The following is a 17,542-nucleotide window of genomic DNA, read 5'->3' on the forward strand; positions in this document are numbered from 1 at the left end:
TTAGCCTCTGTAGGAGTGGCCTTAAATGGGTCCTCTGCAGAGCCAGTTTTGGGTTGGCAGAGGAAGGAGCTTTAACTGCCGTCCCTTTGGAGCAGTACCCCTGTGCTGGAGCGTCATTGCATGGCGGCATTGCCCCCAGGGACACCCACGCCATAGCTGCTGCAGGGAGGCAGATTGCAGGGCCACAGCTCTGCTGTGTCAGACATTCCTGTCCTGCTTGGGAACAGAGCCTCCTCCTTGGGGAACACCGAGAGGAGGAAGCATGTCGTAAGGATAAGGGGCAGGAAGGACCAATGAAGATGGTTTTCCTCCAATGCTGCCATCCTCCATGCCAGCTGTGCCCCTCCTCATCATACCTGGTTTTGATCCAGGAGCACGTGGCACAGCATCAGCCTGGGATGGATGGGCACAATAGATCCCATACCCTCCCAGTGTCCCAAAATGTCCTCCTGCCACCCCATGGGCTGTCTCCATCCCGCCCATCTGCGTCCATCCCATCCTGTTGTAACAACATACGCAAGCGAGGACCAGGGTGAGGCAACTAAGCCCATTTTCCTCTCTGACTGAATTTTGCCTCTAGGCTGGCTTTAACAGCCGAGCAATGCTCCATTTTTCCTCACAAAGCCCCTTTGAGCAGAATCTGGATGAGTTCCAGCCTTGCTTCATGCCCTAGAGCCCCTTGGTGCCTTTCCTCCAACATTCCCCCTCCCTGATGAGTGCTGCTCCAAGCCATGAAGCAGCAGATTTGCTCCCAGCACACCCCATCCCTTGCCTCCATGCAGACCCAGGGCTTCTCTCAGGTGGAAGCGCTGTCCCTTAACGCTGTGGGATCCCAGCATTCATAACAAAACCATAGAATCATTTGAGGTGAAAGGGACCTTTAAAAGTCATCTAGCCCAACTCCCCTGCCATGAAGGACAAGCAGAGGCAATCTTCAATTCTACAAATAAACTTCTGGAGTGACATTTAGAAAAGCTCTTCATCCAGAAGCATCTCCAAAGTGCTTTATAAACTTCATTAATGGACTCTAAATCTGATTCTCAGTACGATCCTGAAGCATGGAAGTATCTTCGTCGACTGAAGAAATACTGCATGTGTGAAGATTTGTGCCCCAGCGTACAGAGAAATACAGTGACTGTTCACAGAAACATGGCCAAAGGGGAGAGAGGTAAAGCAGATGGCTTGGTGCTGAGTTAGGGATGATGGCACTGGACTCAGTGTCTGCTTTGTGAGGGAACTGCTCACGAAGAGCAATGCCTATTGGGTTGGGGACCTCACCTTGTGCAGGCCAAATGGTGCTGAAGGTGCCCAGTGCCTGGTGGCCTGGGAGCAAGACACATACTCAGCACTGTTCAAACACCACTACCTGGTGGACCCAAAGAAGGGAAAAAGACAAGTTTGATGATTGTGATGAGCCTTACCGGTGTCAGAGGAGGGCACGGCCTTGGTGAGAATGCTGTCAGTGATGGTGCCTTGCACATTAAAGGCAAACACCAGCGGCACCACGATGATGCAGTAATGCCATATGGTCTTCATCAGGGCCTAAGTGACAAGACACAGTGGAACATGGATCATTAGAGAGCACAGAGAGCAGCTTTGCAGCAAGAAGCAATACAGAAAACTATCTTAAGTCAAATCTATGACTTTTAGGTAAATTGTGGGAGACACAACTGATTTGTGATGGTTCCATTTTGGCCATCTCAAGGTCTTCCATCCTTTTTCTTCTAGCGCTTTCCCCACATTTTCCTTTGATTCCCACTTTTTTATCACATTTCCCTTGTTTTCTTTGGTTTTCACTTATCTTCCCTTGTTTTCAACTCTTCACCATTGTTTTCACCTGTTTATCCATGTTTTTCCTTTTCTTCGTTTCCTATTTTCCATTGTTTTCCCCTATTTTCCCCTATTTTTCACTATTTTCAACTGTTTGCTCATTTTCCCATTTTCCTTTCTTTTTTTCCACTGTTTTCCCTTGCTTTCCCCCCCTTTTCCCTTGTATCTAACTCTCTACCCTTGTATTACATGATCTTTCCTTGTTTTCTCTTGTATTTCTTTGCTTTCCCTGATTTTTCTTTGCATTCCATTGTTTTTCCATTTTTTCCTTCTTTTCTGCTGTTTTCTCCTGTTTTCTGTTGTATTAGTTTTATTTTCATTGTTTACCACCGTTTTCTCCTATTTTCCACTGTTTTAACCTGTTTGCTCTTGTTTTCCCATTTTCTCTTCTTTCTCCACTGTTTTTCCTTGTTTTCCTCTCTTTTCCCTTGTATCAAACTGTTTACCCTTGCTTTTCCCCGTTCACCATGGTCTTCCCTTGTTTTCTACGGTTTTCCCTGGATTTCTTTGCTTTCCCTGTTTTTTTTTCCTTTGCATTCTCTCATTTTTTGCCTATTTCTTTTCCCTTCTTTTTTTCCTTCCTTTCCAATATTTTTTCCACCATTTGTGTGCTGGGAATCATTCTAAGGATGCAGCACAAGGAGCAGCCCCTGCCCTGTAATCTGGCAGTATATTCTTCAGCACTGCCATGGGTATTTTTAGTGTCTGGGAATTAGTGACATCCCCGCGCCCTCCCCCAGGACTCTGTCTCTTGTCCAAGTCCTAAGGAGACGTTCTGCAGCAGATGCATGCAGTGTACTTCAGGAAGCCTCCATTACTTATACAAAACAGCCTAGAGAAGGCATTTCAGTTCATTATCATAAGTAATTAAAACCAAACTAAGCTTGTCAAAATAAATGAACCTGGAGCATTATGTAATACCATACCTTTGGGATTTCTAATCCTGTTCTTCTGCTTCCTTACTAATAAATTCATCAAATTCAGTAATCTGGAATAGGTCTTCCGGCCATAAGGCGCACATTAGCGAGCATAATTAGGGAGAGTAATGATTTTGTTATTGCACATATTCTTAGTGAAGACATCCCTCCAGCTGTTTAATACTTAAAACAAAAGTGGTGAGGATCCCTCAGCGGCGGAGCTGGAGCGGCTCTCAGCCCTGCTGGTCAAATAAATAGATTTCTCTGGGGCATGAAAAGGAAACTCCTGCTTCCTTGCAAGTCTCTGCCCTCACCCGCGTCTCAAGGTGTGTTATTGTGGCTGGAAAACAACTCAGTCACTGGCCAAGCCAGAACTTTCATTCTCTGGGGTTCTTGCTCATAAAATCTGGTCTGTGCCTCTTGGCTACAGAAGATGGAGCAGCCCAGAGCCATCGCTAACTAATGACTTGGAAATAGCGAGGTTTATTTCTAGTTCCCCTCCGGACTCGTACATGGCAAGGTTTCTCTCCTTGGAGGGGCACTTTACCTATGTTTTGCTTAAGAACTAGGAATTCCTGCTTAGGGAACTGGAGAACAAAGGCAGAGAAGCGGGTATTTGGTACATAAACATCCAGACAGGGAGAGAGTAAGTCCTAGTTAGGGCAAATGTCATTGCAGGACAACACAGCAGTGGTAGGAAAAAAAAAAAGGCAGTGATGATCCCCCTCCTTCTAAGAGCGTCCTCACGGGCTGGAGATTGAAGGAAACTGCCAGAAAGAGCAGACCCAGGGCTGAATGTCTTGGGAAATATCTTCTCGCTGCCTTAGGAGGATTGGGTCAGGTGAACTGTACTACTGGCCACCCACCCTCAGCTGAGCAGAAATCAGCCTTCTCCACCAGTGCAGATCTGGGAGAATTGCCAAGGCAGGGAAGGCAGATCCTGCAGTTTCAGCAGCTGGGCTCAAAAGCCAGTGCCTGGGAACCAGAGGGCAGGAGGGAGGGAGGATGGGGCATAACCATGCCTTAGGACAAAGCAAAGGACTTCCGTCACATCCTTTATAAGGACTCTTTGCTCAGTGGGGCCAGCAGCTGCATCTGCCTATGAATAGCTCTCATGGGATGTCATTGCTGACCCCTGTCCTCAGGCCGTGCTGTCAGGATGTCCACAGTCCTCCAGGCATGGTGTAATTGTCAGCTCTCAAACCAACAACTTCCCTTCCCTGCTTTCCCTTTTCTACACAGCCACATTGGCTTCATGTGTCCCTCCACCACTGGCTCTGTGGTAGAAAATGGGAATTACTCTTCCCAGATCATCCCATCCCTTGGGCAGCATTGTTGGTTGCCGCAGTGTTGCTGGTAGAGCTGCCCCTGTCAACGGGATTTCCCAGTTGACTTCTCAGGCTGCTTCTCACCCATCCAAACACAAACAGCGATGGGTAACACCAAAACAGAGGAGCTAAGCTATTTCCTTGCTATCTACTTCCCCAAAAGCTCTAAGCTTGGAGGAATTAGTAAAACAAAGCCAAAAAGATGAGACAACATCCTCAGCTGTCTCAGGGTATAGCACAACCGCAGTGGTTTTCCTCCCCATAATCTGCATTTACTTTCTGGGCAGTTCAGGAAGTGGGGCCACTCGAGGACGGAAGGCAGGACCTCTGTGCAAATCCAGTGACTCAGGACGGATGCATGGGTTTCTGTGCGGGATTATTGCTCTGTAATCCCTGCAGCTATTACTCACACAGCTCCTTATCGTCGTCGAACGCTGTGTGTTTGCAGAGGCCCAGCTCGGCCGGCTCCCCCCAAGCACAGCTTGGCAAAGCCATGGTGGCACTGCCAGTGACAAGTAGGCTCTTTGCCCACCTGCAAACCATGATGGAGAAATGCCCCTTGGATGACTTCTCAGCAAATCTTACCATGCCCAGCCCCACGCCGGCGAAGACGAAGACGCTAAGGTTGAGCAGGGTCTGCTCCGTGAAACGGCTTGTGAGTTTTCCAATCACTAGGCCTTGGACAACCTGAGGAAGAAGCACATAGGCAGCGTCAGTCCTGCTTATATTGATGGAAACAAGCTAAGAGTGCAAATAAAAAAGAGAAAATGCATTGTTTCCTTGCTTTCCTGGGAAGAGAAAAAGGGACCTTACTGTTGCATTTAATGACTTGAAGACATTTACCATGATTTTGAGCGTTTTATATCTTAGTGATAAGTCAGATGATGATCTCTCTATTGAGTGATGCTTGCATGAGCTTTTTGTCACTTCTCAATCAACAGTGTTGACTGAAACTACTTAAAGGCATCTGTTGATAAAACTGAATTTTTTAATTTGAGATTTTCCTTGTGAAATCACTTGGTGAGATCTTCCAAAGCAGAACCACACTACTGTATGCAGAGGAGAACACCTCCTCTCCTGGACCTTCTCTTGCCATTATTTTACACTGTAACTACACAAATTGAGCAGTTCATCATTTTATACAGGAAACAAGAATGACAGAGATGCTAATATCCAGACGCAGCAGTGCAGGCAGGCACAAGAGATGGGGAACTGGTTTTGCAGATTTTAAGCAAAAACCAGGGGAGAGGGGGTGGAAAGGAGGAGTAAAAATGTAAATCCCAAGGAGTATTTGTCTTTTACATAGCTTTGGAGAGCAGCCTAAAGAAAAACTTGGTGCTCAGATTTGACTTGGACCACTACTATGCCACACTCAGCCTTACTGTGTTAATCCTAAGGGAGGAACCCAAAATCCACCAAAGGGAAACTGGTGCAAAATAAATAAGGAAGGAAGCTATTAAAAAGAAATGTTAATTTATGGCTAACTGTCCGGAAGAAAAAAGAAAACAGAGTATAAATACTAAAACAAGAACAAATGGTAAAAAGCAAATAGCAACAGGGTGAAAATATAATAAAGTTGACTTAAAGAGCAATAGGTACCATTTGAATATTTCTTCCACAAGCTACAACTTAATGAAAAATCTCACAACGAACCCCTTAGTTTTCCCTCAGAACACAAGCAAATTTTGACACGGGGACACATCTGCCATGCAGAAATTTGGGTTCCCAGAACATGCTTTTCCTGCTGTTCCCTGTCCCACCCTTGGGCAGGGCTGAGGAGCTCAGCTTATGTGTGTGACAGTGGCACGAGTCCCACATGGCTTTCCCAGGCTGTGCCACCCACCTGGTATGCTTGGGGACTGTACATTGTGAGGTTGGGACATGGATGGGGTGACCTGATTCATGCAGGACGCATACCCTGCCATGGACATGGGCCAGGTGGGAGGAAGAGTAGGCCAGCCCTGGTGGCTCCTACTCGATTCAGGTGGGTGGAGGAGGTGCTGAGTCACGCTTCATTAAGCTGAGAACTCACAAAAGAAGCAGCATCATTAACATCTTGCAGCCTCTCGGTCCCTCCTGCCCAGGCTACGCCAAGTCACAGGATGGGGCACAGCCCGCCCTCAGCGTGACTCCGCTTGGCGGTGGCATCACCCAAACGTGGCTTGGCTCTGCTGCACCTCCAGAGGGAAGGTTTCTCAATTTGCCTGGGCTTGAACGGTACATTTAACTGGGATTCACCATGAGGTGCAGCCTGGGCCCTGCCCGTCCTTGAGTCATGGAGTATATCATCAAGGGAAGCCTATTCGGATCACCATGGGAGCGGCATGCATCAGCCCACGTCACTTGCTTTCTGTTCCAGGCCACACAACCATCCTTGGGCAATATGGACCCCAGCCTCCCGAATGCTTACTGGGCCCCCTCAGCTTTTGCTGCCCATTCCCAGTGTGGTTATACTGCCAATGTATCCATAAGCCACAAAGACCCATCACACTTTGGACTCTATTTACCTGCATCTGAATTTAGATGCTGGAAATAGTACTGGTTGCTGGGCACTCAGGAAACGTTTCCAGCCAGAAATGAGATCTGAAAACCCATCACCTCCAGCAGAGATCTTTCCTGAGCCATGTATAGAATTACAGAATCATGGAATCAGGGTTGGAAAAGATCACTAAGATCACCTAGTCCAACCAAATAAGCTCCCTAAATCTGTAGAGAAAGAAGAAGAGGAAGAAAAACCTAGAAACGTGGGGATGCTGGTGAGAGTTCTGGGTTTTTTCCTTGCTTGCAGCCTCCACTTGGGCTCCCACAGGCTGTCCTTGCTGCAGTTAATCGCAGGGATGGTGCTTGCTTTGTAACCTGACCTCCTTTGAAGTGCCGGGCAGAGATGGTGTACCTGGCTGGAATGTGTTCTGTCATCAATAAACAAAAAGGAGAGGAAATTGTTTGCAAGTGAAATAACAGGCACTGCCCATGGCTGTGTACACATGTCGCAGGAAAAACCAACACATTTTTTCCCCTTCTCCTTCTGTCAAGGCAAATAAGTTCTCCTGATGAATGCAGAACAGCCAAATCTCCTTGTCCTTCTGCTGGCTTAGCCCTAGTGATTCCTTCCACTAGACTAGGTCAGATGCTCATGTAGAAAACTACCTCTGCTATCACCTCATCCAATAGAGCTCCTCTTCACCTGGGAGAGCCAACGTGCTGATATCAGCAACAACTCTCCTCAGTCCCTTACAGAGTGGAGGAGGTTTTTGCTGTTTGAAAGTTTGAGGTGTTAGTTTTTGACAGACCTTTCAGCAGAGCAGTTTCCCTGCTGCATGGGACCAGCATTCATCCCCAGGTAGTTATGTAGAAAAAATTTAAGTCCATAGAATCATAAAATCATTTGAATAGGGAGGGACCCTACAAACTATCTAGTCAAACTCCTCTGCAATTAACAGGGACACCTACACTAGATCAGGTGCTCAGAGCCCTCTCCAGCCTGAGTTTGCATGTCCCCAGGGATGGGACATCCACTATTTCTCTGGGCAACCAGTGGTTGCCAGTATCTCACTGCCCTTATTGTTAAAAACTTCTTCCTTACATCCAGTCTAAATCTTTCCTCTTTTAGTTTGAAACCATTTCCCCTTGTCCCGTCAAGCCCAGCAGATGTCTGGCTGGTCCTCCACTTTCACCTCTTGTCAAGGGACAGGAGACTGTTCCTACAGACTCTTTCCGAAGCACTCACTGAAAAAAGCAGAGGGCAGAGACCAGCAACAAGACCTCTATTTCCAGCCTAGAAGTTCCCAGGGCCAAAGTGGTGCTGGATGGCAGAACCACAGCTGGGTACAGGTTGGGGAAGACACGAGTGGGCACCAAACAGCGGGGACCGGTCCTGCTGGGCTGAAAGGGTTACAAAACCATGTGCTGGTCTGGGTGGAAGAAGGAGGAAGTTATTTTATGGAGACTGCAACGCCAGAAAGAACATGAGAAGTCATTCACGCCTTACAAGAACTGAAGGTGTTTGGGCTGCAAGGAGAGTAGATGGGGAGGGCCGAACTGCTGAGCCAGCACTTGGCCTCACAGGGCAGAGGCAGCGTGTGTTTTGCAAACTGCAGCCTAATCGCCTGCCTTCTCCCCACCTCCACCCCCCTGCACACATCTAAATCCTTCAAAGCAAGGAAACTGGAGAACTTTCTGTTTGTTGTTGCAAGGTCCTTTCACCGAGTGGGTTTTCCCCCCAGGCGAATCTGGCTGTAATTAAATCCCTAGCTCTTTAATCATCCCTCTTGCTGCAGAGAGAAATAAAAAAGCAAGAGGGACAGGCTGGTGATAAGACGATAGGCAATGTAAATCTCTCCTCCAGGAATCTCTCTCATCTTTCCAGAATCGCTTGGTACAAACTTGTCCCTCCAGAAGCTGCATGGCTGGAGGTGGGGTTTGTACAACAATGCCTATTAAGCTCAGTAAACAGAACAGATGTCTTATGATTTCTCGGTCCTCAGGGTAATAAACACCTACCCCTTTGTCCCACCTTCAGTTTTTGTTTTGTGTGCTTTACGAAAAAAAAAAAATCCTTACAGGAAAGTTCCTCCTGTCCATGCCTGGAAATCTGAGCATCAGATGTGACTTCATATTCTAACCAGGGACTGCAGGTATTCCCCTTGCCTAATCCTCTGGCAGCTTTTCCCAAACACAAGTACTACATCTGGAAGTCCTCCATGCCATTGCGTTCCCAACTCCAAGAAAAGATGGAGCTTAGGTCGACTTCTGGCTATTATGCAGTTATTTTAAATGTTACGTGATTATGAAATTAATCGTTCTCTGGAAGAAAAATGAATGACATCCCACACTCCTCCTAGGCACTCAATAAGAGGGAGATTTTGTCCACACAGGCCCTGGGATCACAGCTCTGGAGGACAAAAGGCACTTCATCCCTGATGGGCTCTCAGACCTCTCACTGGAGACCCTCTGGTGAACAGACAAAACTGCTTCAAACATACCACAAGCAAAGGGGATTTCTGCAGAGCAAGGCACTGCACTCCTCCTACTCCCTACCTTCCATCTTCATTTCATTATTTCCCATGAGAAATCTCCTCCTGCCCACAGCCAGCTACACGCTGTTGGGGTGCAGAGTGTGATTCACCCTCTCTGCTTTCTGCTTCTCCAGCACCATCCAACCTTCCCTTCCCCGGGCTGCTCCCAGCCTGCCCCATATCCTCTGCTATCAGAAGATGCTCTTTGCCTAACTGCAAATAGGTGCAGCTGATGGTTTCTCCCAGGTAATCGTTAAATAGATGCATAAGCTTGGGCCACTCAGGTCCCCCAGACCACCTTTTGGAAGTGAGATGCTCACAGATGTCCTCCATCTGCACAGGAGACAAAGCCCTCACCTTCCAAAGGGCAACTGCTTCTGTGCTGATTCCCCTACACAACAAGGACCTTGGGATACCCATGGCGAAGTTCTTGGGTTGCCTATCTGAAGGCAGACAGGCTGACTCAGTGTGACTCCACATCTGCTCTCTAGGCTCTCTGCAGCTGGCTTGAAGGGTGAGAAACTCAAATGCTGGCGATGCGTTGGCTGCCTCTCACTACAGTAGGTTAAATGAGGCTGAGAAGTTGAAAAATTAGGTTAAGCAATTGGAGTGTAACACCCCCAGGGCAGGAGAGGAAAGCAGGAATCACTGTCCCTGGAGACGTTCAAAAAACGTGGAGATATGACCCTTAGGGACATGGCTCAATGGGAATGGTGGGAATGGGTTGGGATTGGACTGGATGATCTTGGTGGTCTTCCCAATCTTAATGATACTATGATTCTATGAAACCTGTGCAGCTTTTGAGTCCCTTGGTGGCATGTGCTGAGAGCAGGAGGCTGTGACTATGCCCTCCTGCCCTGCAGACCAGATCTGGGTGCTGTGTTCAATGTCCACAGGGATGTTTGGTGTAAACAGGATGCAGCTCACTCTTTATTTCCCCTTTTCACTTCTCCAACAGCCACACCTATCTTTAAAGGCCCTCAGATGTGGCCCATTTCCAGCTGCAGGAGGAGGGGGGCAAATGAGAAGGGGCTCAGAGCAATCTGGAGAAAACCTCCTGCAATATTCTAAAGAAGGGCAAACTGAGGAATGAGAAATCAGAGCTGAGGATCTGCTTGATGAAATGCATTGAAAAGAACATTATATTTGTTATGAATAAAGCTATAATTTAGCAAGCGAAGTGGGGAAGCCAGTCAGCAGATACTAATCACATTCACCCACCTTGTCGGGTGGAATTTGCTTGCACCCTAATCTGCATTTTTATCTCCTGCAGTATCAGTGTGCTGCACAACAGAGACAAACACACCTGAAAGGCCAACTGAGGAGCGATGGAGGCTGCAGCCCTGGGGTGGGACAGAGTCACTGCAGTACATCTCCTGCATGCACCTCCCACCAGTGTGGTCGTAGCAGAAAGCACCCCTAAAACATCAGCTCAGCCACAGCCTTTGAGGCAGGCTGTTCCAACCAGAGTCCCGATCAGAAAGTCAGGACACAAACCTATGCCTGGACTACAAACCTCAAAGCACCACCCTAAAAAAGTGAATTTTCTTTGTAACTTACAACTGCTTCACTCCTGCATTTCTGAAGTCCAGAGCCACATGCTGTTGAACAGAATGGACAGAAACTGCATGCCAAGATGAAAGTGAGCTGCCTGGCTGACAGCAGCCAATTTTTGTGCCAAACACCTGGGGCAAAGCCTCCCCAGTAAGGCAGATACTGCACCTGAGTCTGGAGGCACTGCTGGATCACATAGCGTGGCTATGGGTATGGTTGGCACTATGGGATGAAACCCAACTCCTGGAACTGTGGGAAGGGCCAAGTCCCTGGCTTGCACTGACATCTGATTACTTGCTAGGGAGAAAAGTGAAGGCGGCCTTCCAGGGCCGTGTCCATTTGTAGGGCTCATTGGCGCAGCACGCCAGGTAACCTTATCTACAGCAGTTTCAACCAAACAAAGCTGGGAAACAGCAGCACGAAGACAGACAGAAATCCCAGACCCAGCGGCACCATTCTGGCTCTATCGATCAACACAAAGCTGTCCCTTCCAGGTTGCACAAGGATCATTTCACCTTTGTTGCTATAATCACCCGTGATACCCAGCTTGAAACAACAACAACATAAACATGCAGAAATCCCCAATGTGATTTTCATGCAGACATATATCGTAGGGATCAGAGAATCACTAAGGTTGGAAAAGACCTTTAAGATCATCTAGTCCAACCATCAGATTAAACTGCTATATCTACGTAAAGAGTTCTTAAAGGGCTCTCTACGTTCAGAGGGGGAAAAAGACTTCAGAGGACAACTCTAAGGCTTGAATGCATCCTAGAGATCCTGGTCTAGGAGGTGGCACATGAAGACTAATGTAGAGCAGGCCTCCATGAGACCTCATATTTGGGCCAGATGTGTGCTATGGGAAGCAGCTGCTGATCATCTCACTTGTAGCAGCAAAACTGGTTTCCTACCCAATGCAAATGACAGCAAGTGTGACGCACATGGGACTGAGGCACAGACCACCAAACATCCCCCTCCCAGAGCAGCAACAGAGAAGGTTGCTCAGATCCAGAGGTTTGACCCCACTCATGGATGCACAACCATGCCTATTGGCTGCTCTGCTAGGGTGTGAGACCAATACAATGCCAGATCCAGATCACAAGGGACTAAAATTGCTATTTCACAGATGGGGAGATCTTCTGAATCACACAGGAACTCTGCGGCACTGCCCAGGAAAGCAAGGCATTCTAACAAGACCACCCTTCTTCAGGATATTGCTTGCCTTGCATTCCTGCCTTCCGTTATAGCCATCTGTTGCTCTTCCTGCAGAATTATTAGCCTCTTTCTCCAAATAACACAGCACCATTATTTTGGGCTGCACTATCACCATTATTTTTGGTTGTGCTATGACATAATTCAGCTAATTTTTCACTCTAGTCCATTTTGCCAATCTCCTAACTGTGTTCCATGGCCCATCTTTTTTTTTTTTTTTTTTTTTTTTGAAAGTACAAGCTTGCTGCACTAGTTTCCCCACAGTCCTCCACAGAAGGAACGAGTCCTTCCTCTACACTGAGGGCATCTGCAAAAATGCCAGTAAATGCACCTACCTACCTACACAAATTCACAGGTGCTACTAAGCAAATGTAAATGAGCTAACCTACAGAACTGAAAACCTTGTAATTGAGGCCTGTTAGCTTCAATGTAAGTTTTGTTGCAGGAACCAGGATGACATGCCAGTCATTGGAAATCTTGGCTCCAAAGCTTAAAGATCCACAAGAAGTGACAAGGGGAGAAGGTCTCCAAGACATTGCTCACTTTACTTGCTTTCCATTCCAAGGAACAGAATAAATTTGGAGGCACTTTAATTTTTTGAAGCTGAATTACACATAGCAGAGCTATGAGTGTATTTATGATCTGCGTGTCAATATTATGCCTGGATTTGAGAGAATATGTGTAAAAAATGTGGCAAGGTACACATCAGACAGCAGTATGGCACTTCACTTACCATCTGAAGGACACCAAAATATGACATCAGGTATCCAGACTCCACTGCTTCCAACCCAAAGAACTCAATCGAGATGATGGAAAACATAACCAGGAACAAACCTAGAGGGAGGGTTAATGAGAAATACACTTCAGTATGCCCTCAGCACGGCACTGGCCCAACCTCTGCTCCCAGCGTGAGTCAGGAGCTCTCCCTGGGTTTATAGGCACTGGATATAAATAGGAGCAGAATCCTACTCAAAGCCAGTAGAGCAATTTAGTCTTTAAATGTTCACTTTTTTATCCCCTTTACTTTCATCTTGAAATAATGTGACTATGTAGGCTGTAGGTTCAGCTGTTTATAATAAACTAGTAAATATTTTTATCACCCACGGCAGACTAAGTATTAAGGCAGCAAGAAAACATTTGTTCAGACAAGACTGTAACCATAGAATAATCTGATTGGATTCCTCCTCCCTTTTGCCTAACTTTAGCTTTCCACCATTGGGAACGCTGCCTGGGAAACAAGCCGGTGACATCAGACTAAACAAAAAGGTTTCACTGCACACCCCAGCAGCAATTTCAGCCCCACGTGAAAACTCCCATGGCTTGAGAGTGGTGTCAACAGAAACAATTGGGGAAGTACGGACAGGAACAGCAGGCATGAGGTGTGCTCGTCTATTAAGGCAGTTTCTGGAGGGTGCTAGGGAAAATGCCCACTCAGTCTTACCTAAAAATGCAATTGTGTGCATTTCCCACGGCACCTAATATACACAAACATAGAGATGTGTATGTGTACTCCATTATACACAAATTGCCACCAAATCAAAAACATTCATAGAATCGTAAGATTTGGAAAAGACCACTAAGATCACCTCGTCCAGCCATCTACCCATCCCCACTGTTGGGACAAAACATTGCTCACTGAAGAATGGGCTTGCGGTATGCACCTGCTGCCTCTGTCAACACATTTCAGGTGGACAGACAGCAGGAAATTGGACGGTGTGTGTCGGCATCCCAGTGCTGCTGGGAGAGGAGGAAAGAGCCAATGACCTGCAGGGGTCTGCTCCTGCCCTGCTTTGTAGGGCCCACCGAGGTGCACAGACCTGGTGAGCTGGGAGCTGCAGTCCTCTCCGTAATGACAGAAGAGCACAGGAGGAAAGGAGTGAGGACTGAGAGCAGCCTGTGGCCTGGCTAGGTGAGTCACTAGCCCGCAGAACAGGAAGGCTCTCACCCGCATTTCCTGGAAGTGTGGGGAGAGCCATCTCCAATTGCTGACTACAGTGTGTTTCATTCACCCCAAGCACAACCACATCCACCCATTGCGGGCAGAAAACGCAACCTGTTTTCCATATATGCCCCATTTGGACAGGAAATGCACTTTTTCAGTGAAATTCTACAAAAGATAAAACTCACACTGAAGGCTTCAGGGGTGGGTGAGATGATGGGGAAATGGTCAGTTCTGCAGTGTCCTCAACTGACCTGCCCAAAATCTGCCTTTGGATGGAAGGATGCACACCCAAACTGATTGGCCCAACTGTCCCATGTCCAGCAGGTTTCTGGGGCTCCTTTCCTCACTCAGCTGGTGCTGGGCAAAATGAAAAGCACCTCACCCTGCTGCTTCCCATTGGTCTGGGGAAGGTGCTGGTATGCCTGATGCTTGTGAAGATTTTTGGCTCAGTCACAGCACTCTGCGGGGAGGGCCCGCTGTTATCCTGTTGCTTTGAAACGCCTCCTAGCTCAAACCAGGTTAGGGTAACATGCAAACAGCAGCGTTTTCTCCTCACATCCAAAACAGACAACAGAGCTGCAGATGTTTATAAAAGACACACGTGAAGAAATGAAAGAAAAACCACACTTGGCTTTACTCACAGGGAGATCAGATCAGGGTGCATCTCCTTTCACCCAGCAGCCTCACTGCGCTACCACCCGGCAGGACTCAGCCTTCCTACATTGCTGCCTCTTCCCAGTGCCATGCTGCTTGCAGCTCTTGCAGCTAAGCTCTTTTGAAGTCCTTCACCCAGCTTAGGTTTTGATCTTTGTGCTGCAAAGGAGCTCATTTCTTTCTGCTCAGGGAGGTAGCTGTGCTCCTTCATAGGCATTGCACATTGCACTGAGGGACATGGTTTAGTGGTATGGTGATGGACTAGATGATCTTAGTGGTCTTTTCCATCCTTAATGATTCTATGTTTCAGTTTCATGGCTACCTCAGGATGCAAACATCCCTCAGATGGGAGCTACCCTATGCCCATACAAGTGCCTGGGCAAAGCAGACCCTCCTTGTCCCCTCTTCTTTCAGCGACTCACAGGATCTCAGAACTTCACCTTCCTGGGGATGCCCGCACCAGGAGTGAACCCTTCATAAAACCTTGCACCGAGCAGCAAATAATAATGGGCATGCAGCATGAGGCAGGAAAACGTTTTGTAAGATGCAGTAAAAGGGAGGAAGAGCACCAAAGAGACAGCAAGCAGCAGCTTTGGGAGGCTGTATATGGCAAAGTTTCAGTAGCAGGGTGGGGGGTGGTCTGCAGAGGTAGCCACTGTGAGAAGGGAGCAGGTTTTTTCAAGCCCATAGATTCCTACAAGAAGCTATTATCAGTATTTTCAAAGCCCTAGTGATCTCCAAGCACCAAGGGCTGTTTGACATTTCTGCCCTCATGTTTGGCTTTCAGTCTACTATCTACTGCAAGGCCATGACACTCACGTTATTGAGCAGGCAAATCAGCCATGCTGGAGACCCCTACTGCCCCTCCATTTCGTGGCAGCTCAGCTTCCAGCAGGAGCATGGAGCCACCTGTGTTTTGATGCAAACCAGGGAGGAGGTTCCCAACCCTGCAGCCCTCTTGGGAAGGCTCTTTCTGTCTCAAACATACTCATTTTGGACAACGATGAGATCTGTATGGAACAGGAGATTCTTCTCTGTGTATATCACGCACTTGTTTACAAGGTAAATAAAGAGAAGTCTGTAATTTGGCTGGTCTAATTAATTACACAGTTGCAGAAGGGAGATGAAAGGTGAATGAGACCAGTAGGAGCTCAGCCTCCAGCCATAAGTTGCAAAGGAGGAAGGGATGTCCAAATCCTCTTCTGGATGCAATCCTATGGGTCAGCGACCCGAAGAGAGTCCTGTGAACAGAAGTGCCTGGGATTGTAATCACTTCTAGGCATTCCGTTCTGCTTGTAGCAGGAATGCCTCCAGTAAATTCATTCCTGCTCGTCATGAGTTATTCCCACCCATTTCAGTAGCAAGTAGCCCATGTCCTGCCATGAATCTCAGCCTTACATTCCATCCTTTTTGCCTACATGTTCCCTTGCAGTTGGGGCAGGAGATGTTTATTTTGGTCTGGTGTTCATTTTTGCTGTGCATGGGAAAAGAAGAATGTCTTCTGCAACAAAGAGGCATCTGTATTTCAGCAGCAATGACTAATCCAGGGTGCATCTCACCCATCTGTTGGAAAAAGGACAGTGCACAGGAAATTACAGTGCAGATTACAAATGGATGTGGTCTCAGTATGGTGTTTTTAAACAGGGAAGAGAATACTGCTTTAAGCTGAGAAATGAGACAGAATTGGAAAAGAAAACCCTGTTAAAACATCACTTGGCTATCTTGTTCTATGAAATGCTGCCATTTTATAAACATTTAAAACACGGTTTTAAAGGTTTCATAAGAATCTAAGAGATGCACACTTTGGGCAAGCCACCCGTCCATAGAGGTGCCTGTTCTCTCTCTAGCGGTGGGAGCAGGACCAGCTGGCATCATTGATCTCAGCCAATGCCAAGTATGCACTAAAACAAAAGAAAAAAATCAGAAACACTTTTCTTCCTTTCATGTTATTCTACAGCTCCAGTCAGTCTTGGCAAGATGTTAGAAGAACCTGGTCATGGCCAGAAACGACATCCCCATCTCATTCAGCCACTCTCTTTAGTCAAATCTACCTTCATTTGTAAATTGAATTTACAGTTTACAAACCACAACTTGATCACAGAATCTTAGAATCATCAAGGTTGGAAACGACCTCTATGATCATCTAGGGCAACCATTCCACCTACCTACCTAACGGAGCATTGGGTCTGTGCTACACAATAGAACATGTCAAGACTGTGAATGAATCAACAGGAGCAGGGGGACGGGTGGGTTTGGGGTATGTTTGAAGCAGTGCATTATGACCACGACATGAGAAAAATCAGAGGAATATTCACAGAGAAGAACAAGCACTACCACCATCAAGCAAAGGAAGAAATAAAAGCAAGTGGCTCCCTTGTGCACAGCAGAAATTAACAACCCGTCTGACCACATCTTGTCCAGCTATAGCTTTAAATTGTTGGGGAAAAGTTAGGCTATGCATCCTTCCCTCCCCTTAAAATCATTAACTAAAATCAAGAGGGACATCAGTGTTTTTGACAGGGTACATTCAACTTGCCTCTGCTCTGAAGAGGTTCCAGCCTAAACAGAAATGACAGAGAATATAACTATCCTTTTAAAGCCATGGGACCAGGGAGAGCAATTAAGTGATATGCCAAAAGTCACAAAAGCAGCCTATGACTAGTGGTCTGTTTTACATTAATTCCAGATTTTTGACTCTGTGTAGCTGAGAGCATCTGGAAGTACAAGTGTTGAGGTACGAGCCAAATCCCCACTTCTCCATGATTACACATAGTGTGGTTTCAGTAACTTCAGACTAGCCCAGTCTCCAGTGTATGTCTTCTTATTATAAATACATCAGCAACCATGGTAAAGAGTGAGATTTACCTATGGGAAGTCCAGAAAGGACCTTGACTAAGAAGACTTCCATTACTCCCGGAAACTTCATCACGCGTAGGATTTCTCTGACGTTGAATACACTGCCTACAGAAGATAACATATCAAATAATGTTATGTATAAATAGGTTAGAGGTAGGGAACAAGAAACTCTCCCCATCATGGTGAGTACTTGTTGCTTGTAATAACAGTGTTCTACACAGCAGGCAATGGCTC

General features: G+C 46.9%; 2 protein-coding genes across 5 annotated transcripts in view; one reads left to right on the forward strand and one right to left on the reverse strand.

The window, feature by feature from the left end:
• Positions 1-17,542, forward strand: part of NAP1L4 (nucleosome assembly protein 1 like 4) — a 215,953-nt gene that overhangs the window by 44,491 nt on the left and 153,920 nt on the right. The gene's annotated exons all lie outside the window — the stretch shown is intronic.
• Positions 1-17,542, reverse strand: part of SLC22A18 (solute carrier family 22 member 18) — a 48,597-nt gene that overhangs the window by 2,163 nt on the left and 28,892 nt on the right. For 3 of the 4 annotated variants that reach the window (XM_048948649.1, XM_048948650.1, XM_048948651.1), the window contains 4 exons: positions 17,318-17,413; positions 12,590-12,690; positions 4,661-4,762; positions 1,422-1,542 (listed from right to left, as the gene is read on the reverse strand). In XM_048948649.1, the coding sequence (XP_048804606.1) occupies positions 1,422-1,542; positions 4,661-4,762; positions 12,590-12,690; positions 17,318-17,413 (420 nt within the window). Of the gene's footprint in view, positions 1-1,421; positions 1,543-4,660; positions 4,763-6,654; positions 6,985-12,589; positions 12,691-17,317; positions 17,414-17,542 lie in introns of those variants that run through there. The other variant, XM_048948652.1, reaches the window with a different exon arrangement.

This window comes from Lagopus muta, chromosome 6, assembly GCF_023343835.1.
Source record: "Lagopus muta isolate bLagMut1 chromosome 6, bLagMut1 primary, whole genome shotgun sequence".
Taxonomy (NCBI): Eukaryota; Metazoa; Chordata; class Aves; order Galliformes; family Phasianidae; genus Lagopus; species Lagopus muta.